General features: G+C 53.5%; 1 protein-coding gene across 4 annotated transcripts in view; it reads right to left on the reverse strand.

Moving 5' to 3' along the window:
- Positions 1-2003: 2003 nt before the first annotated feature.
- Jade2 (jade family PHD finger 2) overlaps positions 2004-22282 on the reverse strand; it is a 49440-nt gene continuing 29161 nt past the window's right edge. For all 4 annotated transcript variants that reach the window (XM_036195592.1, XM_036195593.1, XM_036195590.1 and 1 more), the window contains 8 exons: positions 20717-20877; positions 19904-20115; positions 17859-18026; positions 16424-16540; positions 14850-15314; positions 9534-9651; positions 6550-6681; positions 2004-5724 (listed from right to left, as the gene is read on the reverse strand). In XM_036195592.1, the coding sequence (XP_036051485.1) occupies positions 4910-5724; positions 6550-6681; positions 9534-9651; positions 14850-15314; positions 16424-16540; positions 17859-18026; positions 19904-20115; positions 20717-20877 (2188 nt within the window). In that variant the 3' untranslated portion in view covers positions 2004-4909. The remainder of the gene's footprint in view (positions 5725-6549; positions 6682-9533; positions 9652-14849; positions 15315-16423; positions 16541-17858; positions 18027-19903; positions 20116-20716; positions 20878-22282) is intronic.

The raw sequence follows: 22282 nt of genomic DNA on the forward strand, positions 1-22282 counted from the left end.
ATCATCTCAAGGAGACTGATGGCTATGTTACAGTAATTTTAGATTTTTAATTTTCTAATTTTCTCCCCCCCCCCCCCCCCCGCCTTTTTTTCTAATGCCAGGACAAAACCAGTCTCAAAAAAAAAAAAAAAAAAAAAAAAAGGTGGAATCATCAAATTGATTCTGGTTTTTTATTGTCCAGGTGTTTTTTGTTTTGTTTTGTTTTTTTATTTTTTATTTTTTATTTTATTTTTTTTTTAGTTTTTCAAAACAGAGTTTCTCTAACTGCTCTGGCTGTCCTGGAACTCTGTAGACCAGGGTGGTCTCGAACTCAAGAGAGATGCCTGCCTCTGCTTCCCGAGTACTGAGATTACAGCCACCACCGCCCGGCTGGATCTTTAATTTTCAGAAGTTGTGTGTCCAACAGTGCATGCATGTGGAGGTCAGTGGACAACTGTACTCAGGATTATAAACACACCAGGTCCATCTTTTTAAGAAGTTTTTGATCTCATTTGATAAATATCTCCCCAGCATCCCTCCCAAACTTGCTATGTATTAGGATGACCTTGAACTTCCCATTCTCCCACCTCCACCTAAGTGCTGGGGTCACAGGCACATGCCACACCAATTTCTATTGGTTCTTTGTGTCTCCACTGGGAGGCTGGGTGGGCACAGCACCTTAGTAGTATGTGGTCAACATACCAACTCTGAAGGGAAGGAACGATGCCATTTCCTCAGAGGCACCCTCCCTGTGCTGTGTCTGTCTCCACTGGACCGCGAGTCTTCAACCAGCACCAGAAGCCCTTTCCTAGACCCTCCCTGGATCATGGCAAGGGGCAGGGGCTGGCCAAGAATGAAACAAAGCCTATGCAGAATTCTCCACTGATTCTGGGAAAGACCCTCCTACACCTTTCAGTGGGTGGCTGCAGGTCGTGTCGAGCACGGCAACCCTGCCTGTGATGTGGTACTTTACCTCCTACCAGAGTTGTGATTTTGGGTTACCCCTTCGTCCTTGACGCTGAATGCCAGGGGCCAACACTAAGGCACAGCCCATGGTGTGCACTGAACGCCTGCAAGCACCACTGGAACTCAGGACTCTTGCTGAGCAGTGTTGTAGGCATGCAACAGGATTCCTAGGTGTCCAACCCACCCAGTGCAACAGAACCGCACAGCAGCCAGCACAGAAAACATTGCTTTATTAACTGAATTTGCAACACACGAGGAGCGCAGTGGGCTCCTTAGATGTAGACCCTGGCGGGGGCCGCAATCCAGAAGTCCCAGTGAGTGAGCAGGACAGGACAGGGCAGGAAACTATGCAGCAGCAGCAGCAGCAGCAGCAGCAGCAACACAATCATGCAGGGCACAGTGGGCACTGGCCACTCGGGAGTGACCGGACATTCTATTGCTCATTAAGGGTTGCGAACAAGGACAATGTACAAAAAGGAGAAATAGGTCTTTGCGGTAATGAAAAATACATTTTTCTCTACAAAGGAATCTTCTCTAATACAAGAAAATAAATATTGCAACATAAGCCAAAAATAATTTAAAATTGCTCTTTTCAATATATTTTCAATATTTCTCTTGTATATTAACAAATGGCACATCACTTTCTTTGAAACAAAGACAGAAGGTGTCTCCTCCTGTGACATTCATATCACCCTCCCCACCGCCACCCCCAAATGATTCGGATGGAGCACAAGTGTGCATCCTCGAGGGAAGGCAGCAGGAAAGGCCTTAAAGAACAACCAAATGTCCCCGACTCCAATACCTCTGGCTCTTTGGCCAATGTGGCCAGCTAGGCCAAGGGCACGGGCGAGTAGCCTCAAGGACCTTCCTACATAGATCACATATTGTTCCGCAGAGTTTCCGGCATGGGCACAGGTTGGCCATATGTGGCACCGGCGAAGAAACCCCAAGTCTAACCTGCTGCCAACATTCCTGTAGAATCAGGCAGTTGACTCTAGCAAGTCCCATAGGGTGTCCGTGCATGCACACATATGTGCACAGCGCTCTGTTCACACACACACACACACACACACACACACACACACACACACACACACACACACAGCCCAACACTGATGCCCAGGAACCTGGGTGTGGCTGGTTTCTCCAACAAACCTGTGGCCCTTACATTGCAGAGACTCTCATACCATTTACAGAGCCCATTTAATAAAGTAAACGAGCATTCTCTCTTTTTTCTTTACTTGTTTCAAAATACACTTAATGATACACAAAAATACGTTCCTTGCACATTAGCCTGTGTCCTGTGATTAGAGGGAATGAGGTGGAAGGCTGCCGGGGTTGATGGGAAGGGTACAAGAGCCAGAATGAGAAAGGAGTCCTTTCTGCCTCCCTAAAAGGGGTAGTCGATGTGGGCAAGAACCGCCTCTGGCCTGGAAAAGGTGCCTTGGTCAGAGTGTGGCAAAGCCATCTATACCATGGACAGTGGCCTGGGAGGAACTGAGGGGAGAAGCTAATGGGGCGTCCTCATCCTCCTGCAGCCTGATGGACATCTGAGAAGTGGAGACAGCTGCCTGATGAAGACTGCCATAGGGCTTGGCCTAGTGAAGGGGCCTGCTAACCAGCCACAGTAACAGACAACTGAGCTTCGTGGCAGGCAGGGCCTAGTGGATAGATAAGAGTCCAAAGCAGGCACCAACTGCCAAGACGCCCAGAACCAAGGCCAAAATAAGCAGAGGCTCCCTAAAGTGCCTCACTTGCCTGCCCAGTCCAGGCCCCGAGGGAAGAGTGCCAGCAGCCCAGAAAAAGGGGTTGGATTCACTCCACTCATCACTAATGTCTACCCACAGAGTGCAACCCCTGGCCCAGGGTGGAACAGAGTGGTCAGGGCCATCCCCTCCCTCACCCTACAGTGTTTGGTTGTTCTTTAAGTCCCCATGCCCTTTGTGTCCCACAGGTCAGACCACCAGACAATCCAGCAGACGAGGTTGCGACCCGAAGTGACCCAAAGCACAGGGGTAAGGAAGGTCTGTTCAAAGGCAGTAAACAAGAGACTGGGAGGGGATGCTCACACTGACTCTGCGTTGTCACTACTACCAAGACGGGCAGGCAGACTAAGTCTATGTGGTAGCCGATGCCATCCCGATGCCCAGGATCCTTGGAGTCCACCCCATGCCCTCGGAGTCCATTTGAATTAGACGTGTTTGTCCAATCCACCAAACTGAAGTCATTATCTTTGCTTCTGATTTTGCTCAAACTTGCTGTCGTACCTTGAAAGTTTTGGAGTCGAGGTGGGTGAAGGTCCCGTGTATTTGCTCTTTGTGTATCTGTGTGGTGGCGATGGGGGACCACGCTGGATTCACAGTCAGGATTCTTCCCCGCCCCCAAGTGGGGGGAGTACTCAAAGTTTAGGACCACACTCACAGCGGCCCAGCCCAGGGACCATAAACCAACAGCAGCAGCAGCTTCCTCCTCTGAGGCCTTGGGCCCTTCTCTGTAGGTGTGTGCAATAAACCGAGTCTCGGAACTCTGGTGCTAACCAACTCCTTTGAAAAGCAAGTTCAAGTTGACGGCTGTCAGGTCCGGGCTGTGCTGTATATTATGGTCAAAATATTCTTTGGCATTCTCAGGATGATTCGACTGGTTCACTGGACTTTTGCAAGGTTCTGGTTGGAGAAGTTCTGGCTTTACCAGTGGTGGAAAGTGACCCAAGAGTAATTTGTAAAAGAAGAAACAAAACAAAACAAAACAAAACAAACGTTTTCACGGAATTCCTTTGTTCCCTGAGCTATCACCCTGGGGCCACTCCATCAAAACTCTTCAGACCGACCTGGGGACTTGGAGGAGGGGGAACTGAAAAAGGGTAGGAAAGGGGGTACAGCAGGGAGGGGAAGGGGGGTTAAGGCGCCAAGGGACAGAGGAACACAGGACAACCCAGCAAGACTTCAACCATCCCCAGCAGGCCAACGCCGGCCTGCCCTGGGCCCCGGGATCCCACAACACTTGTTGGAAGGATGTTTCCAGAAGGAAATCAATGAGGAAGCTCATCTCTTAGCAGGACTAGGAAACTTCAAAAGGCAAACGGTCTGGTCTGGCCAGCTCCACGCGGAGAGGGCCGACTGTGGCCGAAACTGGCCCCAAAGGAAGAAAAGGAAGTTGAAGCCCCGGAGTGATTCTCTGCAGTGGGCTGGTCTGAGCCCCAAGCCCCGGGCTGGGCACTGGCCCTCCCTTGGAGCCTTCCATCCGGACAGGTGGTTGGCTGTTTGGGAGTCCCCTGAGTAAATAGCACAGCTCAGGAAGGATTCTGGGAACCACTTCCCAGAGCTGCTTGGGCTGGGCACTGGCAGGGACAGAGCAGCAAGGGAGTGGGGTTGCGGGCGGGCAGGCGGGCCTCAGATGTTGTGGGCTATTGGGGAGCCAGCGGGCCCCCTGCACCCCCTCAGTGCTTTCTCACAGAAACTCTTTGTGCTTGTAACAGTGAACTGACTGGCTGGGGGGTATCACTCCTTATACTTCCTTAGGGATCAGTGGAGTGCAGCAGGACACCTCCCCCCCCAAACGGACCCCAGTACAATCTGGGGGGGGGACAAGGCGGGGCAGGCCCTGGGATGGCCCATCTGCCATGAAATAATGCCCAAACGACAGTCTGTGTCACCCAGTGGCAGTGGGCAGGAGCCCTGAGCTCTCTCCCTCACCTTGTCTACATCAAGCCAGAAGCCCGGCGATGTTGTGTGGGCTGGGACAGGGTGGCACATGGAACCTGGCACAGTCCCTGGCCAGGGCCACGGGAGGAATCCTAATGTCCTAGGCCAGCACAGAGGAAAGACAACAGAGTGGACTTCACAACTCTCTCTCTATTAAAAATAAAACCACGACAGAGTGGTGGGTCTGGGACACTCAGCAATTGGAAATGGCAGTTGTGATTGGGCTGAGGCCCTGTGGGAGACCAGGGCAGGGCCCTGGTGAGTTAGGAGGCCAGGACCCCCATGCGAACCACCTCCTCTGCCCCTGCCTCCCTGGAAGCCCGTGGTACCCCACTGTCCCCTGCTTCTATGTCAGAGTCGCTCATCTCCTCATCAGAGAAGTAGCCATCAGCCTCGGTGTCAAAGTGCAGGCTGACCTTTGGCCTCTCGGCCACAGTAGACGGCAGTCCTGTCCCAGCATCAGACCTAGCACCCGGAGATTTCCGACTGACCTTGATCTCTCGGGGTGGCCGGAGCCTGCCCAAGGGCTTGGGGCTCACCGTAGGGCCAGGCACTTGGACATTCAAGTCGGAAGCCATGAGGGCTGTCTCGTCCAGGGTCTCGGAGGCCAGTGTTGGGGGGCTTTCCAGTGCCGCTGGGACAGGACAGTCCCCAGCTGCGGGGCTGGGTGGCAAATGAGAAGATGTCCTCCGTGGCGGCTTCCTGGTGGGTGGTCCGTGCATGCCCTTGCCACTGCCAGCATCCTGGGCCCAGGGCTTCTTGGGTGGCTTGTCTGGAGTGGTCCGTGCACTGGGCCCATCCTGAAGTGGGAGTGGTTTCTTTTTGGCAGGCAGGCGAGTGCGGCCTCGGGCCTTCCTGGCAGGGTCACCAGGCCGCAACGAGGGGTCCCTCATGAAGCTGAGTAGCGTCTCCTCATCCTGTAGCAACTCCTCCGACAGCAGACCCGAAGCAGGATCCTCCCGGTGCCCACTGTTCAAAGACCACTCACTCATGGCCATGTCCTCTGCTGTGATCTGTACGGACTGGGCCAACCAGCTATTGAAGAAAGTGCCGTCGATGGGGAACGAGGTGGACAGACCTGACCCATGGGAGAAAGAAGGCGGGGGTGTGAGCTGTGTGTACCACCCTTTCAGGTAGCCTAAGACAACCAACCCATCCAGGCAAGCCATCTTGTTCTGTCCACCCCTCCCACCAAGGCCACCAAAGAGCAGGGCCAGATATAGTCCCTGCTCACCAGGGTGACCGACCCCAGGACTGGCTTTGCAAATTGTAGAATGGAAAGGAAGCAGTGAGTTAGTTCCCTTGTTCAAACACTAAGACTTTCAAAAGCGGTAAGAACAGAGAGGCCACCAGGGGGCGCTGCATCTTTACAGGCCGTCCCTCCAGCAGCTTGAAGGAAAGCATCTGACAGAGATGGCTCCCTGAAACAGGGTGGCCAGGACCAGCTTCAGCTTTGGACCTTATTTTACTGAGACAGTGACTCGGGGCCTGATGTCACTCCTCTTGGTCTCTGGGTGGCTCTAGAAAGGTCAGCCGGGGTTGAGTCAACAGCCCATGGGTGGAACAAGAGCAAAGACTTTCTTACAGTCTTCCCCTCTCAGCATGATGCCGATTTCCTTTTTTTTTTTTTTTTTTCTTTTGGTTTTTCGAGACAGGGTTTCTCTGTGTAGCTTTACGCCTTTCCTAGACCTCACTCTGTAGACCAGGCTGGCCTCGAACTCAGAGATCCGCCTGGCTCTGCCTCCCGAGTGCTGGGATTTCTAGGGACCTCTGGGAGGACCCAGCACTGTGGCCAGGACAGCTCCTGAGCCGGCAGACCTCGGTCTCCATCCAGCCAGAAGGTCGTGGGATCTCGGGTAAGGGGAGGCTGGTGTCTACCAGGCCGCAGCGGCCCCTCACTTACCCAGCTGCCCCAGGACAGACTCTGGCACGGCCTTTATTTTCTCTTTCTTCTCAGGGCTGCTACCCTTGGGACCCTCTCGGCCTTTCCTCTTTGAGTCATTCTTCTTGCCCTTTGCTCTCCTCCCAGAAGGCTCTGTGTTCGAGAACGAGAGGGTTAAACCGGAGGCGCAGCCCAGGGGTCCTCCATCAACTGTCACCAAGGTCAGTGTGCCAGACACAGGGCGGGCTGGGGTAGAACAGAAGGGAACCGCCCATAGCTCTATGAAGGGTCTTCGGGGTAGGCACAGGGAGTCCTTGTGACTTGGACTTTAGTGTGACCGATGAAACAGACAGTCCTTGAGAGTCCCGGTGGGTCCCACAGGGCAATGGAGCCAGGACAAGGAGCTGAACACAGGGCAGAAAAGCAGCATCTGGGGCTAAGAGGCTTAGGTTCGGGGCCTGATGTCACAGCCAAGCTCCTCCTGGCCTGCTTGTGCAGTGAGGCAGGAGACGGGAGGTTCCAGTTTCCTATCTGGCTCTCATGTCCCTTTGTCCAGAAAAGAAGGGTCCCCAGCTCCTCAGCACTGGCAAGAGGGCTTCCTCAACAATGCTTAAAAAAAATGGTGGAAGGCATGCCCTGAGCTGTTCTCAGCCCCTAGAGTCTTTAGCTGGACCTCAGTCTCCTTGCCTGTAACATGGACCCCAAGCCTGACATCCGAAGGACCCAAGGCCTCCCATGTCTCATCTTGGTCACCCCACACTCTCCTCTAAGCACTTCCCTCCCTCAGACGTGTCCACTTCAAGCAGGGTTAGAGCAGTCTTCTTCAAAGATGTACTGCCCTGAACAACGATGCTTTTTCCTACTCAGGACAAGGAGCTGCAGAGTCTCCAGACCCTATGTTGGGGTGCAGACCCTTTGGTGTGTAGGGTACTGTGCCCAAAAGTGCTACTCCTGCCTCAATACCCGCAGCATCCTTGAACACAAGGACTTTGGGGTTCTTAGGAAGACACGTGTGTGGCTTCCTCCAAGTGCTGCTGTGTTCCCCTCAATAACCTATCTCTGTACCGTCACTGCCTGCGCATCCTGGGACACTACTTTACTTTCCTGCTCCAGAGAGCAAACTGTACGTGGGCAGGAAAGGTCTGGAGGCTACAGAGCTACCAATTCCACCAGGTCATGTCCTGCTCTAACCTCTGTAGTTTGCCATAGTGATTTCTTTTCTTTTTGCCTTTGATTATGTTGGGTTAAATTCCCAGCACCCATATGGTGGCTCATGACCATCTTTAACTACAGTTCCAGAAGATCTGACACCCCTTTTAACCTCCATAGGCACCAGGGACACACACAGGGCATGCACAGATATGCAGACAAAACATTCACACACGTAACAAATATAGGTAAGAAAATGATTCCTAGCCAGGCAGACTTTAATCCCGGCACTCAGGAGGCAGAGGCAGGTGGATCTCCAAGTTCAGTGCCAGCCTGGCCTACAGAGCAAGTTCCAGGACAACCGAGGCTACACAGAGAAATCCTGCTCAAAAAACAAAGAACAACAACAAAAGAAGAAAATGGTTCTTATATAGTGGGGGATGGTCTTGAACTTATGTGGCTGTGGATGACCTGAAACTCCTGATCCTTCTGCCTCTACCTCCCACGGGCTAGGATTACAGATGTGCACCAGAACATCTAGTTCTATGTGGTGCTGGGTATCAAACCAGGGCTTCATGCATGTTACGTGAGCACTCTATCAAGTAAACTATATTCCCAGCCCCTAAGGGGTCAGAACAGGGTGCTGGATCCCCTGGAACTGGAGTTACAGACAGTTGTGAGCCACCAGGTGGGTGCCGGGAATCGAACCCAGATCCTCTGGAAGAACAGCCAGTGTTCTTACTCCCTAAGCCGTTTCTCCAATTCCCCTTCCTCTTTTTTATTTTTCCAATTTAAATTTTCTTCCTTCCTTCCTCCGTCCCTCCCTTCTTCCCTTCTTCCTTTTGAGGAGCTCACTGTGCAGCACAGGCCAACCTTGAACTCAAAATTCTCTGCTTCAACCTCTTAGGCACTGGGTTCACAGGTGCGCTCCCTCACACCTGGCTTCCATGAGCCTCCAAGGGTAGAGGGAACAGCTCAGCTGCAGGGAAGGGGGCAGTCATCCCCTCTAATGGTGCCTGCCCCCAGCAGCTCTCCTTCTTCATTCATGTCCCAGAGTGAGCCCCAGGCTGAGTTGGCAGCGGCAGACCCATCACCGAAGCTCTCTCTACCCAGGCGTTTCTGTTGCATGTGCTCAGTACCTGAGCGTGATGGTGTGTGTATCGGGGGTGCTGAGCATGTCTTCCAGACTCCATAACTAACCAATGCAATCCATATCAAGGCCTTTGCCCCTGATTTCTAGGTCTGCTAAATACATGTTACATCTGGAGGATAAAAGAGAACAAGAAAACACAGCTGATCCCAGCCTTAATCTCGTCACATGAGACCATCTCTGGCATAGCTGCCTTCCTGAGGACTGAACCCCAGGCACACCAGGGTTTGGGGTTCAGGTTCAGTGTTCTGTCTGCATGTACTCCTGCCTGCCAAAAGAGGGCGCCAGATTTCATTACAGATGGTTGTGAGTCTCCATGTCATTGCTGGGAATTGAACTCCTGACCTCTGAAAGAGCAGCCAGTGCTCTTAACCTCTGAGCCATCTCTCCAGCCCGCTCCTGCCTGTCTTGAGCCCAGCAGAGCCAGGAAAACTGTGGACCTGTACCTGTCCTTGTGCAAGCTAGGCCACTGTTGATGGAACTGGGCCATGCCAGGGAACGAGTGGTGCCCCCGAGGGCAGGCCTGAACGCCACAGTCCAGACTCTGGTTCCTTGCCTACTACTAACACAATCAGGGCCTTGATGGGGTCTCATATGGACCTGATGATTGCAATGGTGGTGAGAAGGCACGGGTTGCTGGCTTCTGGCCCCAGGCCCTTCCAGGCCCCACAGACACACCTTCCCAGCAGGGAGGTGCTGTGCCTACCTCGACACAGGTCTTGCTCCATAAGTTTCATCTGCAGGTGGAAGATCTGCTCCTGGAGCTTACAGATGGAATGCTTTGTTCTCTCGCGCCTTGTCACCATGTAGCACAGGTTCCTAACCTGAGGAGACGTAAGAGAGATTGCTCACCTTACTCCTTGCCACCCATTCCAAACCCGCCACCTCCAGGAGCCTTGTTGCTGGAGAAAGCGGAGTTTTGAACATGGGCCACTGCCGCCGTCTCCCCTCTGCCCAAGATATTTGAAAATTTGCTCCCCTGAGTGTGCAGGGAGTATCTGGTCTCATCTTGGCAACCCTCTTGTCCTGTCCAACACCTGCCTCTCCCAGCAAAGCGACTCTTTTTTTTTTTTTTTTTTTTTTTTTTGGGTTTTTCGAGACAGGGTTTCTCTGTAGCTTTGGAGGCTGTCCTGGACTAGCTTTATAGACCAGGCTGGCCTCGAACTCACAGAGATCTGCCTCTGCTTCCCAAGTGCTGAGATTACAGGCGTGCGCCACCACTGCCCGGCTGAAGCGACTCTTCAGATACAAGCATCAGGGTAAAACCCAGCACCCGCCCCAAGGCACCAGCGGCACTGTACTTTCAAATGAGCACAATCTGACAGAGTAGCTTTCCCAAGTCTACCTACTGCACCAGGACCTGAGCCAGGCCCCTGCCACTCCCACCAACCCTCCTGTACCCACAGTGACACAATGCCGTGCTTTATAAAGGACAGCAGCCTCTGAGTCCCTCAGGCCAGCCAGGAAGAGTCCCTACAGTGGGCTCCGAAGCCATCTGGCTTAGACTACAGGACATGCGCACATTCTTCAGGCTGTCTGGAAGCATCCGAGCTGGACCTGTCAGTGCCTGTGCAGGGCGCCACCCCTCCACCCCCCACTGACTGTTCTTACACACTTCTGGGGCCGAGGCCAGGCTTCAGCCCTTGAGACGCTCCCTGGGTCTGGCACTTCCTTTGGGCTCTGATGGAGCTTTCCAGAAACAGGGACAGCTGTTCCTGACCACAGCTGTTCAGCTTGACTCCTATCCCCACCAAGGTCTTCCTTCACCTAGGCCCCACAGCTGGTCTTCGGGTCTTAGCTAAGTCTCTCTGTCCTTAAGCAGCCTGGAGTGGCCTTTAATTCAGAACCCCTCCTTCTAGCTCAAGGGAGTATAACCAGATCTCTGTCCAGTATGGCCTTCCTCCTTTCCTGAGACAAGTTGTGGAGAGGATTCTAGAAGATCCAGTCCAGCCTCCAAGCATCAGCAGGATGGATTCAGTATGGACTCTCCTGGGACATTCCATGTGTGTACTCCCCACCTGCACTGTGAACACCAGGCCACCACGGTCCACACATCACTGACCCCAGCTTTACACCAATTCCCATGTCCAGCCCCTTCCTCAAGGGATAGCCCTGGATTTTGACTCCTTGGTGACAGCCAGGGACCCTCTTACCATGGCCCACCTTCCAATCAACCTCCTCTCCACAGCCCTGCCTGCACACTAGCTTGGCTCAGCCTACCCACTGTCTGGGAGGAATCTGTAGGAAGCAATACAGTCAGGGTCTCTTTCTTTCCAGGGCCTGCCACCCAGCAAGGCAGAGATCTTGCTGAGGTACTCCCAGGACCAGGTGGCTCTGACCCAAGACTAGAGGATTGCAAGGCTTCCTGGATAAAGGGGCATCTAAGCCCAGCAGGAGGCCTAACTAGGCCTTGTGGGGACAGTGTAATAGAGCGGGGGGGGGGGGGGGGGGGGGGGGGGGGGCGGCAAAGCCAGCCAGCAAGGGGTGGGTGCGGTAGGGGGTGGTCTTATCGCGCCAAGGAGAGTTGTGGCGGCTGAAAATGGGAGCCTCCACCCACAACTGACCCATTAGTACATTTACAGCAGTCTTTCCTTGTGACTGACACCAACTCCCTTCACAGCCCAGTTCTGTGGATCCCCTAGCCTTTCACAGGGACAGTAAAACCATCCCCCAGCAATGCTCTTGAAATGCAAATCAGACCACTTCCTGGCGGACTTACACCTTCCAGGGCCTCTATATGGGTTCAATTCCCCAAGATTTCCTGCTGGGAACCTCAGAATGGGACTTAAGGCCTCAGAAGATAAAATTAGCAAAGATGAAGTCATCCTGGGTTAGGGTGGGCCCTTTCTCCAATTGACTGGTGTCCTTAAACAGGGCTGAGTGAAATCAAAGGGCTGGAGAGCTGGGTGGTGACAGAGGTGGAGAATAGAGTGACTGGCCACCAGCCAAGTGCTGGTAAGGATTTTGGCAAGAGACCCCCAATCTAGGGACTCAGAAGAGACAGGGTCCACTTCCCGCTGGTCTTCTCTGTCCATGTAAGCGGCAGCTGGGGTGGGGCTCCCACAGACTCATCTCAGGGCGGCCGTGTGACATCCCTGCCTCTGCCACCCTCTTGGCTCCCACACAAGGTCCGTTCAGTCTCTGGAATAACTCATGGAGCAAGAACCACAACCACTTCCCTGCAGGGCCTGACAGCCAGCGTGGTTGCTAGGGGACATGAGCTGGCATCTGCAGGGCTGATGTCCACTACTGCAATTTTTCTGTCAGCCGTGAATAACTCTGGAGGCTGCAGTGGCTGTGCCCATCCACACTGCCTGCCAAGGTCCAGACCTGCGGCTGAAATTTGTAGGAAAGCACATCGTCCGGGTTGGCCATAAAATCAATTTCATGCCGGTGGCAGCCCTGCTCCTGAACCATCAGAGAAGATGCCCATGCTGGAGTGCCAGGTCTTGCTGCTCTCTGGAGCCCACTCTTGGGACACAGGCTTCACCCTCTTCTAAGAGCTGAACTGCTTTTGGAGCCAACAGCGGCAACATCAACCTGCATTGGGCTGGGGTAAGGGGGCTCATATCCCTGTATTCCAGTACTTGAGAGGGTGAGGCAGGAGGATTGCCACGAGTCTGAGGCTAGCCTGGGCTACAGGGTGAGACTTAGCCTCAAACAAAATAAGACAACTGACAATGGAGATCACTGTCCTTATGTGACCCCAAGGCCAGTTGGATCCTTACTTCCAATTCTTGGAAAAGGAAACAGAAACAGTTACAGAGCTGGGGGTGGGGGGGGGGGAGGGGCGCTAGAATCAGTAAACGGCCAGACCACCCAAGACCTCTAACTCCAACATCATCCTGCACCTTCACTCAGAAGCAGGCCCAAGCTGGCCTGGTGCCCAGTCAAAGGCTGGGTACTCTCTCAGCTATTGGCTCTAGGCCATGGTCAGAGACGGGGCTACTAGCCAGGCCACTGCCACCAGGCGGCTTTGCAGAGAACCTTCCCCAGATATTCATAGGTCTGTTACCAACATGTGGTCCTCGGAGGGACTGGGCTGGGTGTCAGTGGTATCTGATAGCTTGCTTCTTCAGCCCGGAGGCTTCTGGGAAGCAGTTTAGACAGGGGCTCCCGTCAAAAGTTCCCAAGAGACTTCACAGAGTTCCAAGTAGGCTCTCACACTTCTTTCTAGAAGCCTAGATAGGTGTCACCTGCCCTTGGAGGGGTCTGTGGCAGCTCTATCTGCCCTGAGCCTTTGGAGCCTGCCTACCTAGCTTGCTGGCATACCAGCCCTCACCAGCCTCAGATAGCAGCCCCTGTACCAGCTGACACCCGGATTGGAGGATGGAGGGATAAGAGGAAACATTTGCTTAGGGAAATCTACAGAACTGCAAACAGCCAATATTGCTTTTTCTGACTCCCACCACCACCCTCGAAATCCAAAGGCAAGCTCCAGCCCAAGGAGAGGAAGGCTTCCTGTCTGTTCATCCTCCTGAGCCCCATTGGCTGCGCCTGCCTCCAGGGCAGGGAAGCTCTTCCTCGGGAAGTTAAGTCAGGTGGGGACCACAATGGGGCTGGCCAGCACAGACCATGATGTAACATCTGCTAGGTCCTTTGGGAAGCAACAAGAGGAATAGCAATCTGCACTGGAGACCTGGGGGTGTGGACTTGGGGGCCTCAGGACAACCCTGGAAGGAGCTGTGGTCTCCTTGTGACAGGAGGCTGAACTGTCCAGGAAATGGTGGCTGCCATGCAACCCGATTTCCCCTCTGCCCTGGCTGAACCAGGGACATGTGACTCTTGCCACGTAGCCTTCTGACCCTGGTGACAAACTTAGTGGCCGTCAGGCAGTAAGTTCCCTCTTAGGCCACCAGGGTCATTTCTCTTACCCAGGCCCCAGGGTAGATGTGTAGAAAACAGGGAAGGTGAATACAGTCACTGCCAGCTGCCACAGCACATCACCTGCTGGGGTGTCCCACCCATTTGACAGACGGGCTCACTGAGACACAGATAAGAAAAGCAGCCAACCATGAAGTCCCTCTGAGGCTTCCAATCAGGACTGCTTCCTAACACAGCCCAGGAAGAGGCGACATGTTACCTGGATTCACAAAGGACACCGTGACATAATTCTACAGTTCTCTGAACCCTAGAATTTAATGTTCAGAAAGGAGACGCCAGAGCAGCTCCTGGGTTCAGAGGAATGGTCTTCGGATCCAGACATGTCACCTCCCTCAGCCCCATATGTACCACCAGGGATCAAGCCACACCTCTATCCTGTCTCACAGAACAAAGATGGAAGTGTGTGGCTCATTCACCCAGGCCAGGCCTGGACTAACTCTTTGGGGGGGGGGGGGGGTGTGTGATGTTATGTGTCATCTAGTCCGTGTTTCTTGTTCTCTGCCTGAAAGTCCAGGGGCGTCACGCCCACCATTCACTCCTGCCTACCCAGTTCTGGCCAGCACAAGACAGTTCCTGCTCTCAATACCCCAGGACAGAGTTCTCCTGGGTAACACTGGCTCCTCCAGTCCCGGTCATCGTTATCAGAGGTCAGAAGTGGGGCTAAAGGCAATGGCTACTAGTATCCTTCCCCTCCTGCCCTACAGGCCACCTTCACCAAGGCCTGAGAAAGGTCTGGAACAAGAGAGACTCAAAAGGTGTGTGATGGCACACGTCTTTAATGCCAGCACTCGGGAGGCAGAAGCAGGTGGATCTAAGTTCAAGGCCAACTTGGGCTACAGAGCAAGTTCCAGGATAGCCAGGGCTGTTACAAAGAGAAACCCTGTCTTGAAAAACACCCCCTCCAAAAGAGGGAGAGGGTGAGGGAGAGGGAGAGGGAGAGAGAGAAGAAGAGGAGGAGGAGGAAGAAGAGGAGGGGGGGGGAGGAAGGGAATGGACGAGACTCAAAGACCAAGAGCTGGCAGGGTCTGTCTGTGAAGCACCTGTCATCTTATAGTGTCTTCTAACCGGCAGCCTTCACGCCCCCGAGTCCTGGCTGCCCCTAAGCAGGGCACATGGAGTCAGAAGCAAGGCCACTTACCCTCTCCAGGTCCTGCCGCAGGTGGGTGAAAAGCTTCAGGCGGCGATAGAGGACATCCTGCTCCTGCTGGGCCAGGTTGTCCACCTCATCGGTCTTGGGCGTCAGCAGCGGCTGGTTAGCATTGGCCCTCCTCTTCAGCTTCCAGTACTGGTAGATGAAGTCGACCAGTGCTTCCGCCAGGTCCAGCCTTTCGGCCACCTCGGCCGGCTCCACCAGCTCATAGAAGTTCTCTTCTAGCTGCTGCAGCCGCTGCTTGCGTAGGGTCACCTTCTCCAGGTCCTCAACGGCCTGGCTAGACTCCGCAGGCTCAGAAGCAGGCTCGTGCCGAGGGCCCCCATCACTGTGTTCCTGGCAGAGCGACCTGAACTTGACCTCATCGTTGTCAGCTAATATAGTCCGCATTTCCAAGCCGCGGTCAAAGGCGCATGTGACATGGAATGCTGTGATGCAGGAAGGCATGGAACACTGGAGAGGGGAAGGACAGTGTCAGGCACTAAGGAGCCCCAGGAACCACGGAGGGGTTCATCTAGGGCACGGGGTGGGGGAGGGAAGCACACAATGCTGGTGAGACCCTCCAACAGCCCACAGTGTTAAAGGAGCTTTGGCAGGACAAACAGGAGCCCCGGGGTGGCTGGAAAGGTTAACAGCACATGCCAGACACCTTGAGGAAGACAACCACCAGAAGGTGATGACTCTCCTGGGGACAAGATGCACTGTCCTGTGGGCCATTCGACTTTGGGATTAGAGGGTGGGGGGGGGTGGGGGGGGGGGGGGAGGCTGATGAGGGCCATCAAAGCCAGGAGCCTGCCCAGGTTCTGCTCTCTGGGAGCAGCTGGATCCCTGCCTTCTCTCATCCAAACAGCTAAAGAGTGAACCATCCCTCCCAACCTTGCTGGGGACTGGACCGCTGGAACCAGTTCGTCAGCAGTATATCCAACCTAGGTACCACTGCCAGAGTGTCCAGAGCCCATCTGGAGGGCTGATAAATGGGGTGGAGGCTTATTTGCAAGGTCACCTGTGTTCCTGGGGGAGAGGAGAGGGACAAATGTGGTCTTCTACCCCGACAGCATAGCCCAGAAGCACCACAACCCCTGCTCTGTGGGAAAAGCAAATCCACAGCTCCCTCCAAATCTGGATCAGAACCATGGGGCTTGCTTAATGACCACCAAGACGGGAGTCATCATCACAGGTAGACCTGTAGGTCCGTCTTGTGTCAGGAAGGCCCATTTGCTGAGCTGGAGAGGAATTGAGATCTCCATCCTCTCACAGATCAGGGTGGCAATCTCAAGGGCCAATGTATCACTCTTCAAGCCCAGAGACACCTGCTCTTGTGGGGCAAACAGTCTTAACACTCCATGGGTGGGGTCTGTCCCTATTCTTTGGAAGCCTGGGGATAAATGGAATCTACCTTCCTGATGGGTGTATGCACCAAACACGACCCCAGTTCTGAGCCTCTCAGGCCCATCAGAGGTACAGCCGCAGGGGATGGTGGTTAACTAGGTGTTTTAGGTACCCCATGGCATCTGTCTGGTAAGAAGGAGGCTCAGGGCAGCAGGAAGAAGCAGGCCACCTACCTGGATGCAGGTGCCCGTGCACTCTTTACAGAGGCTACAGGACAGGGCCCAGCGGCTGGCTGGAATATGTGAGATCTTGGTAATGGGCTCCATCTTCTCTGGACAACCGATGCTGACCTGGGCAGAATACAGGGAGCTGCATCAGTGCCCACAAGGGAAGCTGCCTGCTGTAACCAGGTAGTGAGCAGACAGAGCCGTGGCTGAACTCACAAATCCCAAGTCCTCCCTGAGCTTGGGGTCTGAGTTCCCCAGCCTGGGCCAATCATTTGGAGTGTGTAAAGAGTGCAGCTGGCTAGGAGAAGTGTGTGCCTGGGAGTGTAGGTAGGCTCTGAGACAGAGGTGCATGTGTGCATGTAGGTTCATGTATGTCTCAGTACACATGTGGAGGTCAGAGAACAACTTGCAGGATTCAGTCCTCTCCTTCCACTATGTAGGACCTGGGGACTGAACTCAGGTTGTCAAGCTTGGCAGCAAGCACCTTTACCTCCTGAGCCATCTCACCAACCCCCAAGGATGGGGTCTTAATTGGTCAGTCTGTCTCTGTTGTAACCAGGAGAGAGGCTGTCCTGGTCTTCAAGATACAGATTTGACCCAAGTAACCACGACCCCAAGAAAGGTAAGGTGGACCCGAGTGGGAACCTCTGGACTGAGAATCAGGAAGGGAAGGGCCACATGATGACAGGGTCTCTCTCCTAGCTTGTTTCTAGACACCAACAGCAAGGGACTGGTGTTTCAATACAGAAGAGCTGACCAAAACCCTGGTGAATTGCAGCGTCTCACATTTGAAAGAAAACGGATGGCCGCTGTGGACCCAGCCTGCTGTCCACAGCCCTCTCATGTGACCCCAGGCAGTGGCTACCTCTGCACCCCAATCCCATCTTTAGGGCAGGCCCACAAACCAACTCGCTGCTGTAACCCTCCAGACTAGGGGACTGTCTGTGTCCTGCTTGGTTTTGAGAAGGATATCATACAGCCCAGGCTAGCATTGAACTCAAGATGTAGCTGCTGAAGACTTTGAGCCTTTTACCTTCTACCTCCATCTTTCAAGGGCTGGATTTGCAGGCATGTACCACCAAGGCTGGTTTTGCTCTGATTTTTTTTTTCTCTTCTTTTTTTCCCACTCTGATTTTAACCAAAGCCTTGTTTCAATGGATCTCATCATCTGAGTCCCCCGACTTGGCTGAAGTCTGGACCTTAAATCATCCCTCCTGAATGTCCCAGTGGTTCGATACTCCACAACAGAAACTGCACCTGACCCATGACCAGGTCCACAGACAGTGTTCCCAGTTATTCCTAGACTTGTCTCCCTGAGTCTTCACGGGAGCCCAACAGCCCCTTCCTTCCTGTACTCTCACTGAATTCTGCCAGGCCCAACCTGAGCTCTCCACACATCCCTTCCCCATGTTCTACTCCCAGAAATCCCATGCCTACACACCTCAGGAATCCACAGGGCACAGCTGACGTGTACCCACTTGGTCCCACTTCTGGTGGGCTTCAAGGCTCCTCCTCGCTTGGGGCAGAGCAGGCACTTGGGCTGGACTCCCAGGGCACATGTCCGGCACAGCCAGCTGCCCGTAGGCACCTTGAGGATCCCGTAGCATGCCTGGGAACAGAGCAGGTGGTCGTGGGTCAGGGGCGTTGGCAAACTGGCTATGTCTGGTCAGTGACTTGCCTGTGTGCCAGCTCTGTCCCCAAGCTACACTGGGTGGCAGAGAGTTCCTGAGGGTGTACATTCCCATCCTCTGGTAAAGAGGTGGGAGCTGTTCTTTGCTGGAAGACCTGTGTCAGCCCAAAGTTCCTAACCAGCACGGGCTTTAGGGAGAACCTCAACTGCTTCCTGAATTGAATACAAAAGTGGTTCTAAGCTTCCCAAGACCAAGGTCTAAGTTTTCATTCTTTTTTATATAGGAGTCTGTGAAAACAGTAGCCACCCCAACTTCCACCGTCATGCCATGGTGGAGGAGACACACATGGACCCAAAAGCTGCTGGGTAACTAGCTCAAGTCCCCGCTCCTCAGCTTCCCAGGATCTGTCTAGTTCAGCTGTCGTGGGAACATGTGCCTCAAAGTTGGGGGCCAGAGTGGCGTCCCCTGGCTCCAAGTCAGGTCTGGGCCACAAGGCCACAGATACAAAGGACCCAGAGGCTCAGGACCTGAGATCAAGAAAGGGGATCTATGGGCTGGAGAGATGCTCAGCAGTTAAGAGTGTTTGCTGCTCTTGCAGAGGACCAGTTCAGTCCCCAGCACCCACATGGTGGCTGACAAACATATCTAACTCCAATTCCAGGGGATCCAATGGCCTCCTCTGCTCTTTCAGAGGACCAGTTCAGTTCCCAGCACCCACATCAGACAGTTCACATCCACCTCTAAGTCCAGCTCCAGCGGGATTGGCTGCTTCTGGCCTCCATGGGCAGCCACTTATACATGCATAATTACCCACTCCCACACACACTTTAAAAAAAAAAAAACAAGAATAAATCTCAAAAAGAAAAGAAAGGGACTCTGGCTTGCTCTGTTACAGTAACAACAGTAAGAAATACTCTAGTGGCTGGGCCTTTAATCCCAGCACTCGAGAGGCAGAGCCAGGTGAATCTCTGTGAGTTCGAGGCCAGCCTGGTCTACAGAGCCAGATCCAGGACAAGCACCAAAACTACACAGAGAAACCGTCTCAAAAAACAAAAAAACAAAAACAACAACAAAAAAGAAATACTCTAGCATAGTCATACTGTATGTATTTCTTAAGTTAATTTACCGGGGACAGAATATCGCAGGCATGGACCTGTGAAACATGTGAAAGTCTGAGGTTCTCTCCTTCCATCTGTATATGGGTATTGAACTCAGGTCACCATGCTTTCCAGCAGGTGCCTTTACACACTGAGCCATCTCATAGGCTCAACCCTGCTATTTTTCACTAAGCAAATAATTGATCATCAACAATTCACTTTTGGGGAGTTGGGGGTAATGCTGGGGGTTGAATCCAAGGCCTCCTGAATATCAGGCAAGCATGCTCCCACACAGTCATACTTACATCTCTGCTCTGACGGCTCACATTTATAGTTTACAGAACAGGGTCTCCAGGGAAGCTAAGAACTTTGCCCTAAGTCTCATAAACTGTGAAAGGCAGAACGATGCTTTGAAGGTAGGCAGCTTGGCTCTCCATCAAGACCTGCTGCTGCTGTCCCTTTAAGGTCAGGATGTGAGGAGCTGGGGCAGTTTTGGGAGGGGAATACCCGAGAAAGACATAGAGAAGACAGACTCTCTAAAGGATACTTGCTTAGGTCTGGCTAGCAGGTCTGAGCCAAGGAGGCCCTGGATGTCCCAGGTACTGCAAGGCACTAATGTTACTAATGTCTCTGCCTCTAGTCCTTCTCAGGGATCTTGGTCTACAGTGCCAATGCTCCTATAACCAACTAACCAGCCTCATCAGGGTTCAGGCAGCACATGTCATATGGTGTGGAAGAGAGTGACAGGGTCCACCCACCTGGTGCACACAGACATTGCACTTGTCACAGAAGACCATCTCGTTACCATCCTCGCCTTCAGGGGACCGGCACACGTCACAGACAACGTCCTCATCGTACTCGATGCCCAGCCCCTCCTGTGTCTCAATGGCCTGTGCCATGTTCTGGTGGCACAAAGTCTCTAGCTCTTCTAGAACACGCTCTAACGTTAGCTCATCCAGCTCGGGCCTCTCTGTGGGCAGGACGGCAGAGGACACCATTAGTTCAGCAGACTTTGCAGCAATCAGGGCAAATGCCATGGGGAAGGCTCCATTCATCCATCTACAGTGTGACCTGGACCTCAGCTCCATCAAGGACAAATGAACCACCCAGTCCCAAAGGTTCCCGCCCATCATGGCTGCCTCATGGTCTACAGCCTACCCTCCACCACTCCCTCACGTGTGCATGCATGCAACACAGGGTGTCTCTGGGATGCAGCTGGCTCCAGAAATCTGCTTGTACTGTGTGTCCGTTATCTGTGTACATTCAGATAATGACCAGGGACATATCAATAGGCTTCATCCAGGAGGTGCATGCCCACTAACACCAGTTCTACCTACACGCTCTCTCCATGTGTCACTGAGCCCAGTGACTTACTTGCTATCTTTACCGCCCCCTGACAACTATAGATACTTGGAAAGCAGAGACAATGAAAGCCACACCTGACAGTAAAGCTGTAGGGATGTCCCCAGTCACAGCCACAGCCTTGCTGGAGGTGTAGACACTATCAGGGGTCTGGAAAAAGACAGGCCCTAACACTTACAACTTACACCTGGCACAGAAGGGTTACCTACCCATCTCCTTGAGTTCAGAGTTGAGGAGTTCCAACCAATAGGCATCGATTTCATCCAGGTCATAGCGGCTGCCTCCTGGCCAGTCAGGGTGGGCACCCTCACCAAGTGTGGGGCTGTCTGGGGACACCTGTGTAGGGGGGCCTTTCAGTGGTGGGAGGAGCCTGTGAAACCAAGAACGGGAGTGGTAAAGGAAAGGGCCTTAACTGGTTCTCAGTCAGCCCGGCTGAGGAACTGGTGGCCCAGGGTACGACATGAGATGCTGATGCCCCAAAGGGCCCATCCCTCATTTCCATTTCTTTCCTTGTTGCCAGCTTGCCTTACAGACTCCATTAACTATGGATCTACAGGACTAGTAGACCCTAAGGGCTGTGAGGCAGGCAGAGTGAGGTCCATGTGGTAATGACATGTAGTTCTGGCCTACCACAGTAACATCTGCCTTGCCCAGCCAGGGCTGTTCTCGACCTGGTCTGCAGGAGGTGTCCCGAGTGCCATCTTGGGCAATGCCCTGTGCCAGCTACTTGGGGACAAGTGAGATAGAGCCAGCTGGACTCTAGACCCTTTGGCATACCTCTCCAGGCTAGGACCAAAGACTGTCTACATGGCTTCATAACCCTGGTCCCTTATCATCAACAACCTGGAGGTGTCACGGTCTTGAGTTGAAGTGAGTCTGTGCGTTTTTCTCAGGAGTTCGAGTTGTACAGGTTTCCACTGTACAACTCAGGAAGAAGGCTTTCTGGATTAAAGGTCTCTTGCCACAGTGACATGTTGGCCACACACCATGGACCACATAGGCATCCTGTTTCTTGCTGCTTCAGCTTGCCTCCCCAAACTTTGAAACTGTCTCAGGCCCGGGACCTGCTGCAGGTACCAAACTTCCATCTGTCTGTCTGTCCCCTCAGGTTCCCACTCCTCAAACAGAGCACCACTAATACAATAACACAACCTATCTTAGGCACTTGGTGAGAAGATGGCCAGGATTAACACAAAGGAAGCTCTTCACTGAGTGCTAGGTATGGGGGGTGTTGAGGGGGCGCGCGCGCGCGTGCTTGTGTGTGTGAGATCTCTAGATGTCAACCACCTTTCTCCCCCTGAAATGGGAAATAAGGGGCATTTTGCCTCAGATGGGTGGGGTCCTCTTCACACATCTGTGTGCTACCCATCAGATTTTGAGGCCAGTTCAAAATGCCAGCCCTTCCCATACCCCACTGGTTGCCATGGTTATTGTCTGGAGCCTGGCCTCCATCTGGCCAGCCCTGCCAGGCCTGAGAGGCCCCACACTTGCCCAGGAGGCCTCCCGGGGTCGGAGGTAGGGCTTGCCAAGGGCTGTGACTCAGCTTGGGCTGGGGAGGGAAGGGAGGGTTCAAGATGGCACAGAGACAGGGCTGAGCTTCAGGGAGGGCCCCAGGCTTCAGGAAATGCCTTGGTGTCAGCACGGGGACAGGAAGGATGCTGGGCACAGGGAGGCAGAGGTGCAAGCAGGGAGAAAAGACTTGTATAGGCTTGGAGGTCATTCGGACAGGAGACAGGGAAGGGGTCAAAGGTGAAGGGTCAGCAGCACCACCCCAC

This window comes from Onychomys torridus, chromosome 8 (genome assembly GCF_903995425.1).
Source record: "Onychomys torridus chromosome 8, mOncTor1.1, whole genome shotgun sequence".
Lineage (NCBI taxonomy): Eukaryota > Metazoa > Chordata > Mammalia > Rodentia > Cricetidae > Onychomys > Onychomys torridus.